This window comes from Pyricularia oryzae, chromosome 7, assembly GCF_000002495.2.
Source record: "Pyricularia oryzae 70-15 chromosome 7, whole genome shotgun sequence".
Classification (NCBI taxonomy): domain Eukaryota; kingdom Fungi; phylum Ascomycota; class Sordariomycetes; order Magnaporthales; family Pyriculariaceae; genus Pyricularia; species Pyricularia oryzae.
The window spans coordinates 786,637-808,234 of NC_017854.1; the positions used below are offsets into that span (position 1 = coordinate 786,637).

The window sequence follows — 21,598 nt, forward strand, 5'->3', positions numbered from 1 at the left end:
TACATTGAGGTGGTAAATGAAGACAAAAATACCTCAGTTGCCAATTGTTGACATTGTGGCGAAAGAATGCCATGTGCCCGTGCAGAGGCTTGCTTCTGTCGTCCCTGTCACTGGTAGCACTCCGGCGGATTTTGCCTTCAGTATTCTCAGTGCTGAAGAGAAGGTGGACCTAGCCGATTTTGAGGTTGTGTGTGTGTGGAATTTTGTTCAAAGGACGGGGAAACAGAAGGATGAGTGTTTGGGTATTGCAAGGGGGCATTCTGAGCAAAGGTCTTTCTCGTCAATCTTTCAGCCAATCTTTGAAACCATGGAAAGCAGATTTTGGCTTGTAAAGTGCCTAGATTCGGGATTATTTGCAGTGCGTTCTCGTGATGCGTGGCGTGCTACAGAAAAAACAAAACGAGAGAATTCCAGAGCCTGCGATGCCGCCATCATCTTGGCAACATGGTCTTCTTGCGGGAAATAAATTTGGTAGGAGCTACCTCTTCAGTGACAAGGAATTTATTTACATCGCGCAAGGCAGCCAGAGTTGATCACAAACACGCTACATTCTGTCCGATCTGTCCTTCTTTGTACATGTAGTCGAGCCTGGCTTTCATTCACCAAAGAAATGCTTGCCTGGACTGCAATAGCCGCCTGAATTTTTGACATCGGGCCTGCAGCATACCTTCCTCCAAATGTATTTCACGTGGACGACCATTTGTTTTCATTGGCGCTGGATGCTTGGGCTCGGGGCCCTCTGATCACCCCCCTCGTTGCAGCTGGGCGTTACACATGCGGACGGGTTATAGTGAGACGGGCCCACTTACAAACAGAGTAACCACCTACGACAGGATTACTCACTCGATCAAAAAGGAGATTTCTTATCAAGAAGCCACTTTCAGTAGTTGGAGATACCTACCTACCTACCTATCTACCTAGCGGGATACTCCTTTTGGAATTGGGGGAAGAAGACGACAAGTGACCAGCTTGTGCTCTGGTATGGTTTTGGTGAGTGTTGTTGTGGGTTTGGCTCTGGGCCTCGCTTTTGGGGACAAGCATTAATATTCAAAATGCTTCATGGTTATATCGAAGGTAACTATTGAGGGGCATAGTCAGCTGTACCATAGGAATTTGTGGCCAATATATTTTATTTTTCTAAGTACGGCTCAGAAATGACAACACCAAAAAGTTGCCAACGTTTTGCGCTCGAAGCTAAAGAGAGATCTTTGGATCTTTGCGTACTGGGGTCATGTTAAACGCGGCCTTGCCAACGTTTTCATCAATTGTTGCGATTGATGCTTAATGTTAGGACAAACAGACTTCAATTTGATGCCTTGTGGCCACTGCGGCTCTAGAGGCCTGTCAAAGAGCATCGAGATCACCCTCACGATAGACCCAAATGACTGGGTACCTACCTTAGGTATCAACACTGACAACTCCGCGTTTCCCAAGACTCAACATAGCTGTACACACAACCGATATTCCCTTTTACCAGTTTCTTGGTACAGGACTCGCGATTCTGCAGCTGGCAATCGAACCAGCGCAGCCTATTGCTTGATAAAGTAATGCAAGCTCTCCTTCACTGGATGGAGAAATGCATTGCCCGAAGAATACATGCATATCACGATTTATCTACAGATCGATGTGAATATATTATACTATGTTATCCAGGAAACAACAGTGCATTCATATCATTGGAGCGAGTGGAGATAGGAAACGAAATAGATGACTTTTGAAAAGAAAATAGCCACTTGACAAATAAAGGATATAAATATACATTCCAACGACTGCATTAGGACTCTGTCTTCTCTTGAGCCTCGATGATCTGCATTTCCAAATCTTCGGCTTCGGTGAATCGACTTTGCTGTTTGTATATGGCTGCTAGGTGCGCCATGCTCGAAAGAGAATGGTGATGCCGCATACCTAGCACCCTCACCCGAATCGCCAGTACGTTCAATGCAATCTCCTCGGCCTTTGACAGCTGCCCGTCCTCCAGATACATCAACGATAGGCTGCTCATGCTAGCGAGCGTATGATGGTGTTCCAGTCCAAGTACCTTTTTGCGCAGTTCCATCACCTGCGACCCGAGCAACTCCGCCTCTGTCAAACGACCCTGGCTTTGGTACGTCGACGACAAATGAGCCATGCTCGTCAAGGTTGAAAAGTGCTCCGCTCCCAGTAGCGTCTTGCGTGCGACCACTACTTTCCCCTGTAGTGCTTCGGCCTCGTCCCATCGACCTTGGTTGTGGTAGCTGACGGCCAGGTTGCTCATACCGCTAAGCGTGTGCGGATGGTCTTCTCCCAGCGCTTGCGTGCGGGCCTGCACCACCTGAACCAGTAGTTCTTCTGCATCCTGGTACCGACCCTGGTTGTTGTAAGTGTGTGCTAGGTTGCCAATGCTCAGGAGTGTGTCGGGATGCTCAACGCCGAGCACTTTCTTGCGCGCTGTGATGGTCTCCTTTCCGAGCAGCTCGGCGCGCTCCCACCAGCCCTGGCAATTATACAGATAGACCAGGTTGCTCATACACACAAGGGTATCTGGATGCTCACTACCTAGAACACTCTTACGGAGTTTCAGAGCTTGGAGCTCGAGCTCTTCTGATTCCTTCCACTGAGAGAGGTCACTGCATGTCATAGCGAGATGGCTCATAGTCGAAAGTGTTTCTGGGTCCTCCTCGCCTAGAATGCGACTCTGGGTGTTGAATGCTCTCAATCCAAGCGCCTTGGATTCTTGGAATCGGCTTTGTGCATGGTACGTCAAAGCTAGCTTTGCCATACACTTGAGCGTGTCGGGATGCTCCGGTCCCAGTCTTCGTGTTCGGACTTCCATCACTTCTCGCAGGAACGTCTCTGCCTCGCTGTAGCGCCCATCACTATAGTAGCAAAGCGCAATTTTCCACTTCAGGTTGATCTTGCTGGTGTTGTCGTTGTCAATAAGATTTGACTCTAACAGGCAATTTGCGTGAGGTAGATAGACTCTCCAGACGGTCCGGTTCCTATGTTCGTGGTCCGGGAAGACTTCCTCTAACCGTGCGACTGCTTTGCGAGTCCAGTCCGCAAGAAAACCCTCCATCCGGAGCCAGTTCCGGATCACGAGGTGGACAAGTCGATGCAGGTCAAGCGCCCCGTCTTCGGAGCGCGTGGCGATGAACGAGTAGGCACTCAAAGTGCCGATAGAATCTATCTCCCTTTTGCGGGATGGTCCAGGTGGAAGGAGGAGCTGTGGAATGTCCTTGTGGTCAAGACAAGCCATGAAAGACATATAGTCTGCTGCTAGAGGATCCCGCTGCTGAATTTTCTGGAAGGAGACCAGCCATGTCGTGGCTATTGGGTTTTTCATGTCTGAATATCTCGCATCGTCCTCGAACTCCTCTGTGAGGAGCTCAATGGTATCTTGTTCTTGGCAATTGACTAGTGTCAGGTAGTCCGCCAGAGTGATACCATTCTCGTTGATGTAAGCAGCTGCTTGGGCAATCGCGAGTGGAAGATGAGTGAGCCACGCGAGAATCGCCTTTGCATCATCTGGCCTGGAGGTGACGAGTTCCTTGCGGATGAGAAAGTTCTGTAGCATCTGCATCGCTGTACTCTGGGCCAATTTGGAAACCTCAATAACATTCTGGTTGGCCAGCTTGACCGCAACCCTCCTATCTCGCGTTGTGAAAATGACTTTGCCTTTTTTGTGCTTCGGAATGTAGTCAATCAATCGACTAGACAATTTCTGGCCTTCTCCATCCGGCTTGTTGGTCCACATGTTGATGTCGTCGGCATTATCAAATATGAGGATCCAAGGACTTGCACTTTCCTCACTTAAAAAGCTCTGCACGAGCTTCTTAATGTCAACATCCTTATCACCTGATTTGGAGATGCCCAGATACTCCGCAACGGCGTGGTAGCCTTGATCCAAGCTTTCCACGGTGGTAGCCTGTACCCAAATTGCCGAGAATTCCTCTCCTTTTTCTTTAAGCCTGTAGAGGAGTTCCAGCACAAGCTGGGTTTTCCCCACCCCTCCCAGTCCGGAAACGGCGACTTTGGTGAATTGGTCACCGCTGGATAGCATGCTGTGGAGCTGGTCAAGTTCAGAGTTGCGATCGGTGAACCGAGTGTTTCTTTCAAATGGTACGATCCACTGCTTGGACGGGAGGTGAGGGGTTGAGGCATCTTTCCGGTTGGAGTTTCTCGAATGTATCTCAATTTCAGACTGCAGACGACGGAGCGCATGCTCTTCTCCTTCACCATACATTGCCGGCATGTGTATGTCAAAGATGCCGAGCAGAGAGTACACAGTATCTTCCTCGCGTGTTGTTTGTCTATTAGCCGCCCAGGACATCTTGTCCTTGATGGGGAAGAAAGTCAGGGGAGTTCCTCGAAGGGCAGCAATGGGGATCCCAGTGATTTCGGAAATCAGTTTTTCCAGCGATTTCTTTGAGCCAAGAAGGCTTCCTTCACGGGAGTAAAATTCAACAACGGGAGGAGCGAGAAGCTCTTGGAGAGTCCAGCCTCGAGTGAACCACCGACTCCGTCTCAGCTGGTTATCTCTGAAGTTCAAGTCGTCGTTCTCAGATGGAATAGAAACGTCGGTAAGGAACACGTAGCATCTGTTTGAACGTCGATACCAACTGAACATTGAATTAATGGCCTCGCTCAGTTCGGCGCTGCTTGATTTGTCGATGCAGCAGGTGTCGACCCAAAAGTATTGCAGCTTGTCCTTCTTGATCCTTTCTCCGCAAAAGTAGAGCTTGTCCAGCGGACGCAAGTCTCTAGTCGCGGAATCGTTTGCTACTGAATCTTTGATGTCTTGCAAGGTTGGCTCATGGTCGCCTCGCCAGGTATGAGAAAGGATCGCGAAACTGGGGATGTTGTGGCTGCTGTTAAATTCAATCAGGCTGAAGCTTCCATCGTTGTTCATCCGCAACAGGCGCATGTTCTGGATTGTGATAACTTCAAAGAATGAAGAGAGTTTGTCATACGAGGTACGTCATTTGATTTTGGTTGTGGGGTTGAGAAGCGGGCGAGCGGCGCGAGGAAACGAAACGTGAAACTTCCATTATTGTACCACAGGAGCGTGAGGCCTTTAAAAAAACAGTGGTGTGTTCTGAATGGTGTATTGACTGCTGCGCCAAGATGCTGTTGGCGGCTATCTGGAAATGTATTCCCCTCTCGCCCCTGGCACACTCGCCTGTTTTGCCCGCGAACGTTGGCAACCCGGGGGCCGAGACCAGAACCATAACTCGGAGGTAAATGCAGGGGTTTCCGGCTGTCAATTGGTGGAAGCAATACATATGTACCGTACCTATCTGAGGTATCAATTGTTGGCCAGCAATGAGTTACAAGTTGCAAAATTGGGGGTGCATCCATCCCCCCCATGCTTGGTGGTTATCATTTTTGTCGAGTCGCCAACTGCGGCAAAGTGCGGGGGCAATCGAGCCTCCCTGCCTGAGATCCATGAACGTGATTTCCATTCTGGTCTGCCTGCAGGCGATACTTGCATTGCGCAAGTACGACCTCGATTTTGCGACAGTCTTGAGGGGATGAACCGATTTGTAAGAGTGTCCTACAATCTGTTGGTTCAAAAATCTCCTAGGTCAACCTTGTCATCATCGAAAATGGCCTCCCAACAAAGCCAGGTCATATTCGCACCCTCGGAAGAACCGCCGCGCGGGGTCCAATCCGTCTTCCTCGCCGGCACAACTAGCAGAGTCGACGCGACCGACTGGCGCGAGACGTTGTCATCCCTCCTCTCCGACACCAAAATCACCATCTACAACCCGTACCGCCCCGACTGGGACAGCACGTGGCGCGAGGACGTCGACTTTGAGCCCTACAGGCAGCAGGTCGAGTGGGAGCTCGACAAGCAGGAAAAGGCCGACGTGGTGGTCGTCTACTTCCACCCGGCCACGCAGGCGCCCGTCAGCCTGCTGGAGTTTGGCCTGTGTGCGCGCGTGCCCGGCAAGGCGGTCGTGTACTGTCCCGAGGGGTACTGGAAGCGAGGGAACGTGCAGGTCGTGTGTCGCAAGTTTGGGGTTGAGATGGTGGAGAGCATTCAAGGTCTTCACGGGGCTATAATGAAGAGAATGGGGCAGTGAGGGTCGATTTTGTTGGTATTTCCTTTTGACAATTTTGGCTTTCGATTTGGCATTGCAGGGAAGTGCGAGATGACACCAACCTACAATTAATAGTGCATAAACTCGAACTATTGGGCTGAATACAAAAAGCGCATGATTGTCAAATGAGCAGCAAGCGAATCAGAGCACCCGTTTGTGTGGTTGTACGAACAGCGGCAGAGGTAATACCATGAAGTTGTGATCGCATTTGTTTGTTAGACTTGACGCAAAAATGACCTACAAAGCCTGGATACACCCAGCTCTACTATGTACGGAAATTTCAAAGTGGGGCAAGGATCCATCGTCACCACAACCTTCATTCATGTCCCCGACTATTTACAATCAGGTCTAGAAAGCCATCTTACTTTACAAAACCAAACATGCAACATCTTTGGGCACTGTTTTCATTCCGGGTAACACGCAGGTGTAATTATTGCGCCTGTGTATTGATCACAAACGCCGCTATGTTAGGTGGAAGCTCAGGGGGACATAATGTGGATAGGAGGATTCGTATATACAGTCCTCTCTGTCGCAGGTGTCAGCCTGTCATGCTCGGCATTATATACAGCCTCATCTTTTTTTTCTATCCTCGCCCCTCGTACTTGTTTCCTATCGTACACACCGACCTGGCTCTCCTTTGGGCCAGGTACTTTTCACTCCTGTATTGGTGGCCGCCTTTCCCGCCGCTACTGCACATCTATGGTACAAAAAATAAATAAAAAATAATACAGAAAGGAAAGTAGCAGTGGTATACAAGAAAGTGTCATGAGAAGAGCAGATACTTATCATGCCGTGATATCTCCTGGATAGTGCAGAGAGTATTAGTAGATGTACAAGTCAGGGGTCCCCCCTGAGAGAAGCCCACTGCCGCTTTGAAATGGTACAGGGTGAAGTGGGTGAATGGTGAATGGTGAATGGTGAATATATGATCAACGGCCCGGCAGTACGAATCCTCATCGTGCCTTTTGATCATCCAGCTTTGGCGCTTCAGGCTCGTTGAGCAGCAGAAGAATGCCCTCGTACATGCCAAACATGATGGCGGCGCTGGGAACAGTGCGCAGCAGGTGCGGTGTCAGGCCTCCCCAGAGACCTGCGGCGCCCTCCTCTATCCACACAGTTCGTAAACACTGGACCAGACCCGTGTACTTGGGTCTGCCGTCGGCCATGGGCGCCTGTCGGAGCCTTGTGCGAGCGACCTCGTGCGGGTAAGTGGGCACGGCTGCGAGCAACTTTGCGGTTCCCGCCGCCACCACTTTGCCCGTGTAGTCGACAACCGTGTCCCAGGTCGTCTTGGGCCTGCCACTGAGCACGAGTTCCTCCTCGCGCCGTCGGAGCGCGGCCTTCATCTGCTCATACAGCACCCAGTGCAGTGTCGACTCGGTCACGCCCAGGTACGAGGCACTCATGCCTTTGTACATGCCACGCACACCCTCGTTTCGAATGACCTGCTTGAGGCAGTCAAAGCTGTTTCGATACTGCCTGCCTGTACCGCTGCGGGCCGCGGTGCTCTTGTCGAGCTGCAGGCGCGTCTTGATCAGCCATATCGGGTTCGTGGCAGTTGATGTAACGACGCCAGCAGTCATGGCTGACACAAAGTTGATCCAGTCAGCTTCGATTCCGCCATTAAAATGGCCGGATAATAACTGCTTCATGTTCCCGTATGTAAAGAAGTTGATTGACCTTGCAGGTATAACGCCGACCAAATTGGGCCCGAGGCCCTTGAAGAGCGCACGCGGCCCTTCTTGTTTGTACACTGAACCCAAAATCGCAAAGGTCTCGCCTAGGTGGAAGTGCATCATGCGAAACGGACCGGTCAGGCCGCTGAAGCTCTGAACTGCTACATTGCGCTGACGTATTTGTTGCTGGTAAAAGTCGGATTGCAGTCGCGTCTTGAGCACATCCAATGGTGCCGTGAGGGCTGCTGCTGTCATACCTCCTATTCTGCAGAGGAGGGGTTTCTGAGTTAGCAGGGGTTTGAGGTCATACTTCAGAGGCACTCCTCCGGGTGCCTAGAACTCGGTGCACAGTATTGGACCAGACATACCCTCCTGCGACAAAATGCGACCACGACTTTGCAAAGTTCAGGGCCTGGGCTCCCTCTGGCCTCCCGATTGGTACGGCACCCCCTATCTCGCGGGATTGTGCAAGTGGTGGCCGGTCTACCCTGTCTTCGCTCACATAACTCTTGACGAGCGTTGCTGTTGCCTGTGGGCTGTCCATCATTTTGGTGGTCGTAGAAAGGTGACGATGTGCCGAGACTCCGGATGCAGCTCAAAGTTCTGCGTACTTGGCGAAAGCTCGATAGGGCTTGAGCCTAGGCTGAGCTCAAGCTACCTGAATAGACCTTGCCCGAGCTAGTGGCGAATGGCGGAAAAAGTTTTCGAATGTGGTCGCATGCAGCACTGCCCGTCTAGTCGGTTCCTGTGGGGTGCAATGCGGGCAGAAACGAATTATTGAGGCAGAATACGTCGGATACGAAAAAAAAATGTCCGGTGCCTGCAGGTGCTTGTAGTACTGTAAACTTGAAGGAAGGTCGGCCGTCGCAGAGTTGGTTGCTTCGACAGGTATCTTGGGCGGAGTCGGTATAGTACTGAGGTTGTGACGCGATTGATGATGCGCCTCTAGTTCCGCGACCCCAAGAGAAAAAAAAGTGACAGAAAGTGGAGCCCCCCTTGGAGGCCCCTAGAGCGATAAAGAACCGATAAGTGAATAAGAGAAAAGTTTCACAGCCTATGCCTGTTAGGGCAGTATTAATATATCCCGAGCTGAGCGGTTCATCCAATCAAATCACGTCTGCAGCTTGATTTTCGGCAGGTCCAGTGGAGATGGGTAGGGTTACTCCGTACCAAAGAGGTACCGTACTGTAAAGTAGCAATTTAGCGAAGGACCTACATACAAAACAAAGTCAACTTCTTCTACCCCTGTCCGTCCAACCACATTAAAAAGTCCGCATTCTCGACGCAGCATGTCCAACAAAATGCCACCAAAAGGAAGGCCAACAAGTAATGCCAGTCTTGAGACTGGCAAAAGAAAGCCCTGTAAAGCACTGGACGAGTTTCGGCGGAGATGAAGTTCCGATTTGTAACCTAGACCTAGAAGCAAACCCCCGCATTTCGTCCAGCCTCACCGAAGAGAAGCATAAGCGCTACTTGCCAACAGATGGGTTACTCAACAGAGAGCTCTTGTCGGTTTAATATACTCCTGCGGGAAACAGGACATCTAGAAAACTTCCCCAACCAATACAATGCAAGCACCTGCATTGGTCGTGGGATCGTTTGCTCTATCACAGCTGATCACTTCATCCCTTGCTCCTACTCAATTGACCTTGCAACCTATCGAACGTCTTTACAGCACATAACCTTATGCATCAAGACAGTATGTGGGGAACAGTCTGCAATACTATTGGACCATGGGGGATATACCGTCACCGACAGCCGGTCGAAGTTTGACGCTATTCGACGCGGGACATGTCGTACACGCTACGTACGGCTAAACGCGGCGACGCGGTAACGGGAGTTGATCCTTCATGCCCCCCACAGACCCAGCAGGTGATGTTCACCGGCTGTACCGCATCTGTCGGACCTCAATCCGGTGCAGCCGATTATCAAGTCGCATCGACCTGGGCTCAGAATTGTCCACTCACCTACGGAGTACATGCCGAATACGTCTTCCGTATAACATCACCAAAGGTACAAGGAAGACAAAGATAAGAATACGTATGCCCTGCCATATGCGCGTCAGCAGTGCCTATGCAAGTTATGCTACCCTTGCCACATAGTGTACTCGATATTGTTCTTGGGTTGCAAAACGCCATCATGCCAACGAGCCATTCCAGCATGAAGTTTGCCTTAGCTGAGACCGGTCAAGTGCGGAGCAGAGACCGAATTGAGACGATGAAGTAACGAACAGCCGCCTTGCTTGGCCTCGTGGCGACCAGCCAGAAGCTCAGGGTGCGTTGTGATCAAGGTGCAAAATCCAGAAACCCCCACGGCCTCATGTTTGCCCGGGGGGCAACAGCCGGAGAATGATGAGGGTTGCTCGTCTGGAGGTTGCGGGAGAGTGATGACGAGGGAAAAGAATGGCAGAGTTTGTTCTCTATAAAGGGGCAGCATGAGCGTGGCTTTTGTTTGGCCTCCAGCTCCTCCTTTCGGTCTTTCTCATTGTGTTGGCCTAAAGTTGCTGAGATCTGATATCATAGCAGTCACCTCGAAATTTGTCAAAATTTGAGCCATTGCTTTCTTGCTTTCGGCGCTCTGTTGCTCAGGTGAACAGACATACTTGCCTTTTAGCATACTCCATTGCCTCCCCTTACCCCTGACTTGCTGACTTGCCCTCGCCGGGCAACCAGTCTCCAGCACCTTGCATATCTCAAGGCCCACTACAAGCCCCCTACTATAGCCCCATCAATCTTGGATTTCCCGGAACATATTCAAGATAATACCCACCATGTGCGACAAAACCTGGGAATTTCGTGAGTGCTCAAAGTCATGCGAAGTTCTGTGATACTAAGCAAACGACCGCGTTATGTCATCCTTGACTGACTCAAAAACACTGCCCATAGACCACTGCAAGGAGCAGTGTGCAGATGAAAGCACCGTTCAAATCGTCAAGTGCAACAATATTAACTGCAACTACAGACGCTTCGGCAAGTTCGATAGCGAGAAATCCTGGGGTCCTTCATTCAACAAATGCCCAAAGCACGGCTATTATAACCCTCACGATCGCTGTAGGTTACATTGCTCTTTGACATCTCGTCCTTTCTTATCATCGCCGGGACTTCCAGTCCCGCGGTGAACTCGGTGTTCTAGAATTATGCCGCCGTTTGGCCCGCATGAAGAAGGAAGCAGGTGTCACCTAAGCAAAGCCAGATAACCAGGGTTTTCGACATGGTTGCGAGAGGGGTCCATCTTTACGGCCACCAGCATCAGGGGCCTTCCTGGATGATCAACCTGCTGACCAAAGACTTTACAACATCTCTCCAGAAGCCCTACCAATGATGTGCGCCCTACTCGGCTCTCATTGGACCGAGTTTCAACTCTGCCAAGGACACTGTTGCCGACGGCCGACACTGAGCGGCAACAATGGCCAAGAAAATAAAAGTTGGTGGTTGCTCCAGAGAGTTTTTAGCTTTTTTTTACCGCCTGTTTTTGTACCTCTTGTTGCGGTCCTTTCCATTGATCATGACCTATATTCCGTCCCTGTCGTTGTTTCTATATTTCTCCGAGCGGCTGATCTGCGGTACCTTGACAGGCTGTTGAGATCGTCCCAGTGGCTCCAGATCTTGCCCAACCGGAGAAGCAGTCATTCTTTTACCAGAAGGATCCTTGGTACGTAAGGACGTCGCATTTCCACAAACACATCTTGTAACGGGTAGTCTAAGTCCCCAAGTGTATCGCGTATAGTTTTCAGTCCTTACCTACAGTACTCTGCAATATGTACCTTTTGATTTGACCCTTGTCTGCTTTTTCATGTCAATGTCACTTGCTACCACATCATCATATCTTTATGTAAAATGATAAATCACTTTGTGAAACGTACGATGTTTGCTACTCGATTGTGGCAACAACTCACTGTAGCTTTTTATGCTGTTACGGCAAGCCCCTGATTGATAACGAGGGTGCTTGTACCACCTACCCTATAAATATTCCGTCCTACCCAGGAATAAAATACACCTTCCACACCTGCCGGCTTCTGTTTTGGCGCAGCCGTTGGTCCGATTTCCATTGGACAGGGGGGCAAAGCCAACGCAGAGGGTTTTTTTTTGGTCTGGGACCACCACAATGCGGATACTGATCCTGCGCGGAGCTGTTGCACCGTAAATCACGCTCTACTAAGTACCGTACTCCCCCTGACTTTTGTTATGTCTTTTGCGTGCATCTTGAGGCATGATTGGAAGTTTCCCCCCACAACTTGAGCAATATTCGCGTCATTTTCTTTTTCCGTCGTCACCATCCGTTTCTGGCTCAAAGCCGAGTCCAGATCTCCGGGGAATAGACTAGTTCTAGAACTAGTCGTTTTCGATTATTTAGTAAGTCTGTCTTGGGGCTCTACCTGAGATTGCAGAATGGCTGGTGGATATCAAAGCCGGCATCTCGATACAACCCTGGTCCAGACTGGGCCTGTCCAAGCCAAGGAGAAAAAATCAGAAGCAGAAAAAAAAAGAAAAAAAGAAAAAAAAGACAACCCTTTTATTCCCCCAAAGGTCCCACTGAAGCACCTCGTCAGTCATCATCATTGCTCACCGTCATGCATTTCCTCCTTGACCCTTTGTAACAAGGGGGAAGGCATGACCCGTTGAGACAGAGGAAATATTTTTTTGCTGAGAAGAGAAACGACCCACAACCCATGAAATTCGGATAGATGCCGACCAAATAGGAAGAAGAAACAGAATAAAAAAAGGACCTGCAGCTCACGAATGACCCTGGTCCAAAAGGGTCTCATTCTGTCAGTAAGCCCCTGCACAGTGTCAAACCAGCCGGGGAAAACCCGTTGACAAAGTAGACCGACCAGCTCCATGCCAAGGCTGCTAGGATCATATGTTGTGTATGCGTTCAGAACTCTCGTCTTTTTTTGTCACTTCTTCTTCTCAAATCTCGAAGATTAACATCAGAACTAGAGAGGAGAAAAAAAGACAAGAGAAACCAAGAGATTTAGTAAGTGATGGCAGGAGCAGCGTTGGAACCGCCGGCGCCGAAAGCGCGGTAGATGATTCGCTCCATGACGGCGTACTCGAGCGCGGCAGCCTCGGCCAGCGTCATGCTGTCGAAGCGGTCGTCGCGCGGCAGCTGCAACTCCCACCAAAGGTAGCCAAAGTAGAGATCCGTGTCGCGGCCGTAGCTCGTGACCAGCGTACGCTCCTTGAGCGGGAGGGAGTTGACGAGGCGCGTCGTCTCCTCGCGGATGATGGCGATGTAATACTGTTGTTTTTGTGGTCGCACAAGAACAGTCAGCTTTGGACTTCTTACACTTCAAACAGGAAAGCCACTACATTGCTTTAAAATGCTGGTGAGAGTAGCAAGAAGACCCAAGGAAAAGAAACACAAATCACTCACCTCGATCATGTCCAGCGGAAAGTTGGCCTTGGGCGACAGCGCATACAGATGGAGCCACGAGCTGGCGAAGCGCGGCAGGCCGTACTCGAGCCTCCTGGACTCGGACATGTCAACGATGGTGGCGATGTTGTCCTTTTGCACTACGGTGAAACCCGGACAGGTCATGGCGGCGTGTACGAGTCGCTTGCGCAGCGGCTCGTTGAGTATCTCCTCGTGGCGGCCGTGGGCGATTGCGGAGCTCAGCAGGCGGATCAGCGAAAAGCAGGCGTTGTAGATGGCGTGGCGCTGGCGCAGCGTGATCAGCTCCGTCATGGGCCAGGGCAGCTTTCGTATCGTACTGATCATGCATTCGTAGGGTCGCTGCGGGCAGTCGCGGGAGAAGGGCGACTGGTTTTTTTTTGGCGATGCGGATGTCGTTGTTAGTCAAGGCGCTGAGAGATAGGCTGCTTATGTCCAGTCAGGAGAAAAACGCAAATGGCAGATAGCTTACACGCTGCGGAACCTCGACATGCTTCACCAGCATGGTCATCTCTTCATCGTTGACAAAACCTTTAAAGTTCTCCCAGGGCTCGTTGGGCTTGAAAGGCTTGATGGTAGGGCGGATGCCCTCCCAGAAAACGCCCTTGGCGGAGGGAAACAAATCCTTCATCAAGGCGCCCTGCGACGACAACTCAACCTCGATGGGACGGTCTCCCAAGCGGCTGAGACGACCACGCGTGATGGTGGCCTGATGCTTATCAACGGCTTTGATGGCATCCTGGAGAGTGACGAACTCGACATATGCATCCATGGTTTTGCTAGTAACGCGCTCCATGATGATGTGCACGGGTTCTAGGTTATCATTGAGAATCTTGGAGTTGCGTCCTAGAAATGCAATGATCTCTACTCGACGGGTGGCGAAGGGGATCTGTTGATGGTGGTTGGGTTTGATAAAAGGTCAGCGGGTCTATGCAAACAACAAGAAGGTGCTAAAAGCAGAGAGTCAGAGGCATCACCAACGTTCTTGAGCTTCACCACGCCGTTAGTGCAAGCATCGGGAGCAACAACACGAGCAGTCTCGACAAATGGAAAGTTGTTGCTGTCGAGCGCCTCGGCTGCTGAAGGGCGACCAGTCGGACCAGAGGTCAGCTTGTTCAAGGCGTGCGAGCGCTGGGACCGAACATGCTCAGGGACATGTTCGACGGTCGGACGAAGTGCCATCTGTGGCTGAACCAGCTGGTGATTGATAGGGGCCACGCTCATCTGTGGCATGCCGGACTTGTCGTACTGTCCCGGGTTGTACAGTTGATTAACCATAGGAGCATGATCTTGCTGAAGCTGCTGGGGGAGTTGAAGCTGCTGGGGGAGTTGAACCTGCTGGGGGAGTTGAGCCTGCTGAGGGAGTTGAGCCTGCTGGGGAAGTTCAGCCTGCTGAGAGAGCTGGCCCTGCTGGTACAATCCAGAAATACCGGCCTGGGCAGTTGGGTTGTAAAGAGGGCCATCTGGAACATTGTAAGTAACCGGAGCGGCGAGCTGCTGGCTCACCGTAGAGAACAGGCTGTTGGAGTCATCATAGGTTGACTGGGCATCAAAAGCCACATTCTGGGCTTGCGGGTAAGTGTTCTGGTTTTGGAGGCTTCCCAGGATGTTCGGGACTGACTGCGAGCCAGGGAGCTTGCCAACGGGACGGCGAACATCAACATCTCCATCTCCAAGCTGGGGGTCGAAGGGGGATGTGGTGGGGTCGAGGGGTCTGTTGGCCGTCTTCATGGAAGTGAACAACACCTTCTTGGAGCTGACCGCGTTTGCATCAGCGGCGGCAGAATTCTGCTGAACGTAGTCCAAGAAGCTGATCCGTACACCACCATCCGTGTCTCCAATGTCAGGAGACGTGCTTTTGGCAACGACTGCCGTCATCGTTGCTCGCCTTCTTTTGAAGCAACTAGCTGTGTTAAGGTCTAGGGTAGTCAACAAATCTGAGTTGGAACTGAGGTCAGGAACCGGAAACTGTAACTTTCAGAGACCCATCACCGGGGCATCCCGAAAAGGCGACTGCCAATCCGGAAAACAGGCCTCGAAAACAGAGTAGCAAGAAAAGTCAAGGATAATACGCCAGCGAAGACCAGACGGATGAGGTGATATGATGGAATAGGGAGGAAGAGATGAAAGGTTTACAGCAGGAGGGTAAAAAACCAAAACAGAGCAAGGAAAGGAAGGAGGAAGAAAATAGTTATATCACGAGAAGCTTACCGGTAGAAAAAGAGATATGCAAACGATGATAACTTCCCAAGTCTTGTTGTTGCGTAACTGGGTAGGTTGGGTGATGAAGAACGAGATTGTGTTTGGAGCGAGTTTTGGTTGCGAAGAAAGTTACCAAAGGTCAGAAGTGGTGACGCAGAAAAAGGACGTTGGCAGGCAGTCAAATCAACCATGGCCGTGTGCCCGAGTGTGAGCAGCCAGCCAGCTGGAACGAGGCCAAAGTGGGCCGCAACAAATTTGTTTGTCAAAACCGCAAGAGTGAAAGGAGACAAACACCGTCTGCCCTTGGTTGATATTGTTCCGGGAAACCCTGCCTGGCAGTCCAACAGGTGAAAAATCCACTGACAGAGGGCTAGGTGGGTTATGATGTCCTGAAAGATGTGGTTTTGGGATTTCGGAAATATCACAAAGCCCGTTTGAGCCAGTAGCTGTTGCTTTCTGATTTTGGCTGCCAAAGAAGCAGGATGAACCTATTAAGCCTGGTGTAATGGTTACTTGCTCACAGTCAGTTTCGGCAAGATGCTCGGATGGCAGATCGCGGATCGGTCAATGTCTCTAGATGACTTGTTATGAAGCAGTAAATGATGTATCTCTTTGACAGGTGCTAGCCCCAGGATAAGGTGAACAGTTCACTGACATCTCAAAGCACATGGCCGCGTTCCTAGGCGTGCCATGATCCCCAGGTGACAGGCGGGTTATGCTTGTAGGTAAAGGGCCACTCTGCTAGTAGTTCACCCAGCTGCCCTTCGTCAAGCTGAACCCACTTGCCACCGCATGCCTTCTGTGTAAAACTCCAATTTATACATCTGAATTTCTTATAGATAAACAGCCGCCGGTGGTGGGACTTTCAAGTTCTCTTTCGCCCCTACATAGATATACATTGCCTGTGGCCCCAATTTGCGACTTCTGTTGCACTATCAATCAACAGATGGGCTCGAAAGAAACATCAATCAAATGCTGGTGGTGAACCACCTACCAAAGTGGGCTAATGGGCACTTGCCTTGCTCGGCATGTCAGAGTTTGCCAACAAGTCCTGAGATTTTCCAGTTGTCGTTTGAATAAGGTGCGGTGGATCTTAGCGTCGGCAAACAGGCATCCCCAAGCTATCTGTAGTCAATACACAGTCACTACCGCCTAAACCAATTGCACTCCACACAAAATAAAACGTTGAATAGGGTAGTTCTCGAGCAATTTATTCGTAATCTTATGGCTTGTCTTTTTACCTTCAATAAGTCACAAGGAATCATGTTTCCGCCAACAACGCCAGTAACAGAATCTCTCGACGTACACAACTTTCGCGATCAGTCGAACTACACTAAAGTTAGCATCCATGCTCACAGAAAGGTGGATCGTTACAGGGGTACACATACCGGTGTTAAGAAAGACTCGGCCACAAATCTTGCCCTTGCGTTCAGCTAGACGAAGAAAACCAACAGTTAGTGATTTCCCGGTATGTATGCAGGTAGCCCGGATGGAGCTCCAGGAATGGCCAACTTACGAAGAGCTTCATCTCCGAAATCTCCTTGTCAACCTCCTCCATGAACTGTATGATGAAATCAACCAGCTTATGCTTAAGCATCTCTTCCGTGTGGAAGTTGGTGATCAAGAAGGAAATGTCATATCCCTGGAATTTGAGCACAGTCATTAGCCTCCGTCATACCACCAAAGCTCCCATATTTGCTTTGACTGCCCCATGCGGCGGTCCCTCCTCCTCAACATCTCCCTCCCCCCTCTCCGTACGAACCTTGATGGGCTTCCTCCTCAGGATAAAGAAAGATTCCGCGCGCTGGGTCAGGAAGCGCGTAAACTTGTGGACCAGGATGTGCTCGATCTCGTCGGCCTGCTTGATCTTGATGCTGATGCGGACGCTGTTGACGCTGGGCTCGATGAGGACGCGCTCGTTCTCGTTGCGCGCAATCGTAAGGGGAGTCAGCAGCACCTCGGGCGATGTTTGCGCCTCGATTTCGGGCACGTTGTGCCTCTCCGACGCCTGCGACGCAAAGTTTGACAGGCAGAGCGCCGCCGTAAGGCTGCTCCGCACAGCCTGGAGGTACGGCCTGAGGGATTGGGACTATATTTGGGGGAGTTTGTATTTCATTTTTTGTGGCCGTCAGCTTCGTGGACACAGACAAGAAGACGCGGAGATCCAATCGGTGTCGGAGTCGAGGTGGGAGGGATAGGGGCTGACCATCGTGAGTTGGGAGTTGTGAGCTTGTTCTGTCTGTCGGCTTGGTAAGCTCACCGCACCCCGAGATTAAAATTTCTCGAGGTTGCCAGTACAGCCACTTGGGTGCTTCTCCAGCTTCGTTCGTCCCAAGCAGTAGTTGTAGATCAATGCAAATCGTTCGGCCGTGCTTTTGGTGATAGTCTGTACCATCGGCGGGCAATACAGGAACAGGACAGGACGTCGTCACAGCTCGTGGGGATAGTGGGGCCCATCACCGCGCTCCGGTTACATCAGCAAGCGGCGCAAGGCAGTCGGCGGGGAGGTTCGCAGCGACGTGATTGGTCCGAGCTTCCTCAGAGAGCTCCATCTTTCGTCAGCGCCTCAACGGTAACCGACCCCACCAAACCGAGCGGCGACTGGGAGGTTAGACAGTTTGACAGCTAACAGCGGCTCATGTTTCTTCCCGTGTCAAACCGCCGCCCTTTTTTAAAATTCCATCAACTTCCGCGGCAAGCATTGCGAAGCTGTTGGCTGCCTAGTAGAGCTAGGATTACACTGCAGCGGTGTTAAAAGACTGCATCCCCGTTCCTTTTTTTCTCTTTTGTTTAGTCTGCCCCTCTTCCTCAGAAACCTAGGTAGTTCAAGTCGGGGTTGACATATCTTGACAAGATGTCGTCAATAAACAGTAAGTCAATCAATATACTGCTTTAAAACTCCTTTGAAGTTGCTCCATAATTCAAGATTAAGTGGCTAACAGGCATCTTCCTGGCCTTTCAGTTACCGTGTCCCACAAGGGCAAGAAGTACGATGTCGAGGTCGATACCGAATCCACCGGCGAGGTGTTCAAATACCAGCTATTCAGCTTGACTGGCGTCGAACCCGAGCGACAGAGGATCCTCGTCAAGGGCGGCCAGCTCAAGGATGACATAGTTATGAGCTCCGTAGGTCTCAAGCCGGGACAAACGGTCATGATGATGGGTACTCCCGGTGGTAGCGAGGTCCAACGCCCAGCGGGCAAGATCAAGTTTGTTGAGGACATGACCGAGGCCGAAGCTGCTCAACAGGAGGGCGCCACGCCGGCAGGTCTCGAGAACCTGGGCAACACTTGCTATCTCAACTCGACGCTACAGACCCTACGCACCATTCCAGAGCTCCAGACCGCATTGTCAACTTACATGTTCAAGGAGGACCACAGCAATCGGGTCCCCAACCTGGACCTTACCAATCAGCTCAGGAACTTGTACGAGGCGATGGGAAAGACGCAATCCGGCTATGCCCCGCACGCCTTTCTGAGTGCCCTGCGTACAGCATTTCCCCAATTCGCCGAGCGGTCGAGACAGGGCCAAGGTTTCGCACAGCAGGACGCCGAGGAGGCCTGGTCGCAGATCCTCGCACAGCTGAGGCAGAAGCTTACGCGGGAGGGCTCGCAAGACCAAAAAACCATTTCCTTTATTGATGAGTACATGGCCGGCGAGTTTGAGAGCGTGCTGGAGTGCGACGATCCTGCTGCCCGTGAGATGGGAGAGCAGTCCGTCACCACACGAGAGCCGTTTCTCAAGCTGAACTGCCACATCGACAAGGATATCAACCACCTTCGCGACGGTATCCTTGCCTCGCTTACCGAGACGATTGAGAAGAAGTCGGACACATTGGACAGGGAAGCTACTTACACCAAGCGGTCTAAGATCTCGCGTCTGCCCAAGTACCTGACCGTTCACTTTGTGCGTTTCTTCTGGAAGCGTGACGTGCAGAAGAAGGCCAAGATCATGCGCAAGGTCACATTTTCGCACGAGCTTGATATTGTCGAGTTCTGCACAGATGACCTGAAGAAGCTGCTCATCCCGGTCCGCGACAAGGTGCGCGAGGTCCGCAAGGACGAAGAGGACATCGAGCGTTCGCGCAAGCGACGCAAGAAGAACCCACTCCTGGACGGCGACGTTCCGGGATCCTCGGGATCCAAGGAGGCGGAGAAGAAGAAGGACGACAAGAAGCCGGGAGCGGACGGAGATGTCGATATGGCAATGGATGGTGAGACGTTCAAGACGGACGCCGAGATCGACGAAGAGAAGCAGGCGCAGCTCTTGCAGGCCAAGAAGGAGCTGCACGCTCTTGTGAACCAGGAATTGGCGGCAGACAAGGGCGCTAACCACTCGGGACTGTACGAGCTCCGCGGCGTTGTGACGCACCAAGGCGCGAGTGCCGACAGCGGTCATTACACGGCGTACGTCAAGAAGACGGCTCCTGTGGATCCTCAGACGGGCAAGCCCAAGGGTGAAGAGGATGGCAAGTGGTGGTGGTTCAACGACGACAAGGTGTCAGAGGTGACATCGGACAAGATTGATGCGCTGGCCGGTGGCGGCGAGTCTCACTCGGCGCTTATTCTGTTATACCGGGCCATCCCGCTGCCGTCTGCCGATGGAATCGATCAGGCATAGTCAACTTTTAACACGGATCCCCAACATGGGGGAAGGTAGCCTGAAGTGGTTCACTGCCCCGCTGAGAATTTGATACAGAAACAAGAACAAGAAAAGAAAAAAAATAATCCAGTAACACGGGACGTGGGATTTTGGCTGCGTTCCTTAGTTTTGTATTCGGTACAATTGGTAAAAGGCAGATAGATTTCGGCTTATGAAAGATAAAAACACCTAAGTTTGTTTGCATACTTTTATGTGCTTCGGGTATCCTACAAGCTAACTTTACATCCCTTGCCTAAGAAAATGGCCACCACCTCGAGCCACTTTTTGTTGACTGAGTATCACCAACAGTCTTTGAATCGGCTGTGCTACTGGCCTCTACAAATGTACCGTTCCGCATTGGCCTCGTGTCTGGCTTCACCTCCATCTGCTGTCCGTTGTGCAGCTGCTGCTCTGCCTCTTTCTTCGCAGCCATGCGTTCATGCAGTCTGACCAGCTTCCTCTCAAAGGGAGCACGTTGGCTCACCAAGTATTGTCTGCGCTCCTCGAGCACGGCAATCTGCTCTTCTAACGAGGCTTCGACAAATGCTTTTCGCTCCTGTGTTTTTTGTTTCATTTTGGCTTCGTCAGCGGATGGGCTTTGTACTAGGCATGCATTGAAGAAGTTTTTCGGCATGTAGAAATCGAACAAGAAAAAAATCAAACTCACAGTCTTGGCCTCGCCTTGGATCTTGAGCCCGGCGCCGTAGATACTCCCGAGAAAGACAGTGGTCGCCACGCCGCCCGTGACGATATAGCGACGGACCTTGACGCGCGATGCGTGCGCTGCCGCTGCCCGGGACGCCATTTGGGTAATGGGAGTGTAACGAGTTTATCCTTTTTTTTTCTTCTGTCCCTTGTTTCTAAAACTCAATCCCACACCCCCTTCCAGATGACCTCGCTCTCCGTCACCCTCCTCTCGTGCCCAGACGGCCTAGGCTTGGAGGCAGAAGAGGAAGAAGCAGCACGTCCGGTACTGGGTCGGCCACCGCCCGTGCTGGCGGAGCGGATGCGTCTGCGCTCGGGCGAGTCGAGGGACGCGGAGCGAGCGGCGCGGTCGACGGGCGCGGTGACGACCGGTGGTGTAGACAGCGAGCGGGCCGGGGTTGAGGGCGCGCGGCGGCGGCGGGCGGCGGTGGTGGAGTTGGAGTGCCAGATGGCGGCCGTCGCGTCTCGCGGCGTGCAATCCTGGTGGTGATTATTTTGCGGTGGGCGGGAGTCCGAGTGTGCCGTCGAGGTTGCGGCCGAAAAGTCCTTTTCCCAAGCGGCGGCGTCGGTCCGTGACGACGGCGATGTTTTTTTCTTGGGGTACGACGCTAGCTCAATTGGCGACGTCAGGGGCTCCGAGGCGGCGTGGGAGGTGCCGGTGGTGGTGACAGTAGCAGTGTCAGCTGTGGGGCCCAGCGTCCGGCGGCGCAGCAGCAGCACGTTCATTAGTAAGCGCCCAGTGGAGGCGGCGGCTTGGTAGTGGTGCTGCTGCTGCTGCTGCTGCTGGTTGCCCTGTTTTTCGGTCGCCCACAGGCCGTCATGGCCACTGTTGTGGTGATCTCCCGCGGTCGCGCAAATCATCGATTACGCGCATATAACGAAATCTTTCTTGACGTC

General features: G+C 51.7%; 9 protein-coding genes across 9 annotated transcripts; 3 read left to right on the forward strand and 6 right to left on the reverse strand.

The window, feature by feature from the left end:
• Positions 1-1,614: 1,614 nt before the first annotated feature.
• On the reverse strand, positions 1,615-5,370 carry MGG_02976 (uncharacterized protein). The gene has a single exon (XM_003720676.1). It carries the CDS (start codon positions 4,901-4,903, stop codon positions 1,775-1,777), a length of 3,129 nt encoding a protein of 1,042 aa, XP_003720724.1. The 5' UTR covers positions 4,904-5,370; the 3' UTR covers positions 1,615-1,774.
• Positions 5,371-5,428: 58 nt separating this feature from the next.
• MGG_02975 (uncharacterized protein) lies at positions 5,429-6,288 on the forward strand. Its single transcript, XM_003720677.1, has one exon. It carries the CDS (start codon positions 5,511-5,513, stop codon positions 6,063-6,065), a length of 555 nt encoding a protein of 184 aa, XP_003720725.1. The 5' UTR covers positions 5,429-5,510; the 3' UTR covers positions 6,066-6,288.
• Positions 6,289-6,490: 202 nt separating this feature from the next.
• On the reverse strand, positions 6,491-8,713 carry MGG_02974 (mitochondrial carrier protein RIM2). The gene is made up of 2 exons (XM_003720678.1): positions 8,128-8,713; positions 6,491-8,024 (listed from the first exon to the last, which is right to left on the reverse strand). The coding sequence occupies exons 1-2, from the start codon at positions 8,304-8,306 to the stop codon at positions 7,037-7,039; spliced, it is 1,167 nt and encodes a 388-aa protein (XP_003720726.1). The 5' UTR covers positions 8,307-8,713; the 3' UTR covers positions 6,491-7,036.
• Positions 8,714-10,529: 1,816 nt separating this feature from the next.
• On the forward strand, positions 10,530-11,080 carry MGG_17903 (uncharacterized protein; the record flags this gene model as incomplete). Its single annotated transcript, XM_003720679.1, has 3 exons — positions 10,530-10,554; positions 10,645-10,809; positions 10,983-11,080. 3 exons carry the CDS (start codon positions 10,530-10,532, stop codon positions 11,078-11,080), a joined length of 288 nt encoding a protein of 95 aa, XP_003720727.1.
• Positions 11,081-12,698: 1,618 nt separating this feature from the next.
• On the reverse strand, positions 12,699-15,031 carry MGG_02972 (uncharacterized protein; the record flags this gene model as incomplete). The annotated part of the gene is made up of 4 exons (XM_003720680.1): positions 12,699-13,000; positions 13,136-13,522; positions 13,626-14,042; positions 14,135-15,031. The coding sequence occupies 4 exons, from the start codon at positions 15,029-15,031 to the stop codon at positions 12,734-12,736; spliced, it is 1,968 nt and encodes a 655-aa protein (XP_003720728.1). The 3' UTR covers positions 12,699-12,733.
• A 1,120-nt stretch (positions 15,032-16,151) lies between these two features.
• On the reverse strand, positions 16,152-17,810 carry MGG_02971 (actin-like protein 2/3 complex subunit 4). The gene is made up of 5 exons (XM_003720681.1): positions 17,562-17,810; positions 17,118-17,444; positions 16,872-16,997; positions 16,744-16,788; positions 16,152-16,683 (listed from the first exon to the last, which is right to left on the reverse strand). Exons 1-5 carry the CDS (start codon positions 17,562-17,564, stop codon positions 16,675-16,677), a joined length of 510 nt encoding a protein of 169 aa, XP_003720729.1. The 5' UTR covers positions 17,565-17,810; the 3' UTR covers positions 16,152-16,674.
• Positions 17,811-17,958: 148 nt separating this feature from the next.
• MGG_02970 (ubiquitin carboxyl-terminal hydrolase 6) lies at positions 17,959-20,300 on the forward strand. The gene is made up of 2 exons (XM_003720682.1): positions 17,959-18,225; positions 18,318-20,300. The coding sequence occupies exons 1-2, from the start codon at positions 18,210-18,212 to the stop codon at positions 19,973-19,975; spliced, it is 1,674 nt and encodes a 557-aa protein (XP_003720730.1). The 5' UTR covers positions 17,959-18,209; the 3' UTR covers positions 19,976-20,300.
• On the reverse strand, positions 20,250-20,801 carry MGG_02969 (uncharacterized protein; the record flags this gene model as incomplete). The annotated part of the gene is made up of 2 exons (XM_003720683.1): positions 20,250-20,552; positions 20,664-20,801. The coding sequence occupies 2 exons, from the start codon at positions 20,799-20,801 to the stop codon at positions 20,250-20,252; spliced, it is 441 nt and encodes a 146-aa protein (XP_003720731.1).
• A 62-nt stretch (positions 20,802-20,863) lies between these two features.
• On the reverse strand, positions 20,864-21,562 carry MGG_02968 (uncharacterized protein; the record flags this gene model as incomplete). Its single annotated transcript, XM_003720684.1, has 1 exon — positions 20,864-21,562. One exon carries the CDS (start codon positions 21,560-21,562, stop codon positions 20,864-20,866), a length of 699 nt encoding a protein of 232 aa, XP_003720732.1.
• Positions 21,563-21,598: the final 36 nt, after the last annotated feature.

What these genes read in the sequence shown, in the direction of transcription:
- MGG_02976 (XM_003720676.1), bottom strand. Translation starts at nt 4,903, where the DNA reads ATGCGCCTGTTGCGGATGAACAACGATGGAAGCTTCAGCCTGATTGAA.
- MGG_02975 (XM_003720677.1), top strand. Translation starts at nt 5,511, where the DNA reads ATGAACCGATTTGTAAGAGTGTCCTACAATCTGTTGGTTCAAAAATCT.
- MGG_02974 (XM_003720678.1), bottom strand. Translation starts at nt 8,306, where the DNA reads ATGATGGACAGCCCACAGGCAACAGCAACGCTCGTCAAGAGTTATGTG. An exon ending in TCGCATTTTGTCGCAGGAGG is followed by an intron (nt 8,025 to 8,127) that starts GTATGTCTGGTC and finishes CCTCCTCTGCAG; the next exon opens with AATAGGAGGTATGACAGCAG.
- MGG_02971 (XM_003720681.1), bottom strand. An exon ending in TGAGGAGGAAGCCCATCAAG is followed by an intron (nt 16,998 to 17,117) that starts GTTCGTACGGAG and finishes CTCAAATTCCAG; the next exon opens with GGATATGACATTTCCTTCTT. An exon ending in TTTCGGAGATGAAGCTCTTC is followed by an intron (nt 16,789 to 16,871) that starts GTAAGTTGGCCA and finishes TTCTTCGTCTAG; the next exon opens with CTGAACGCAAGGGCAAGATT.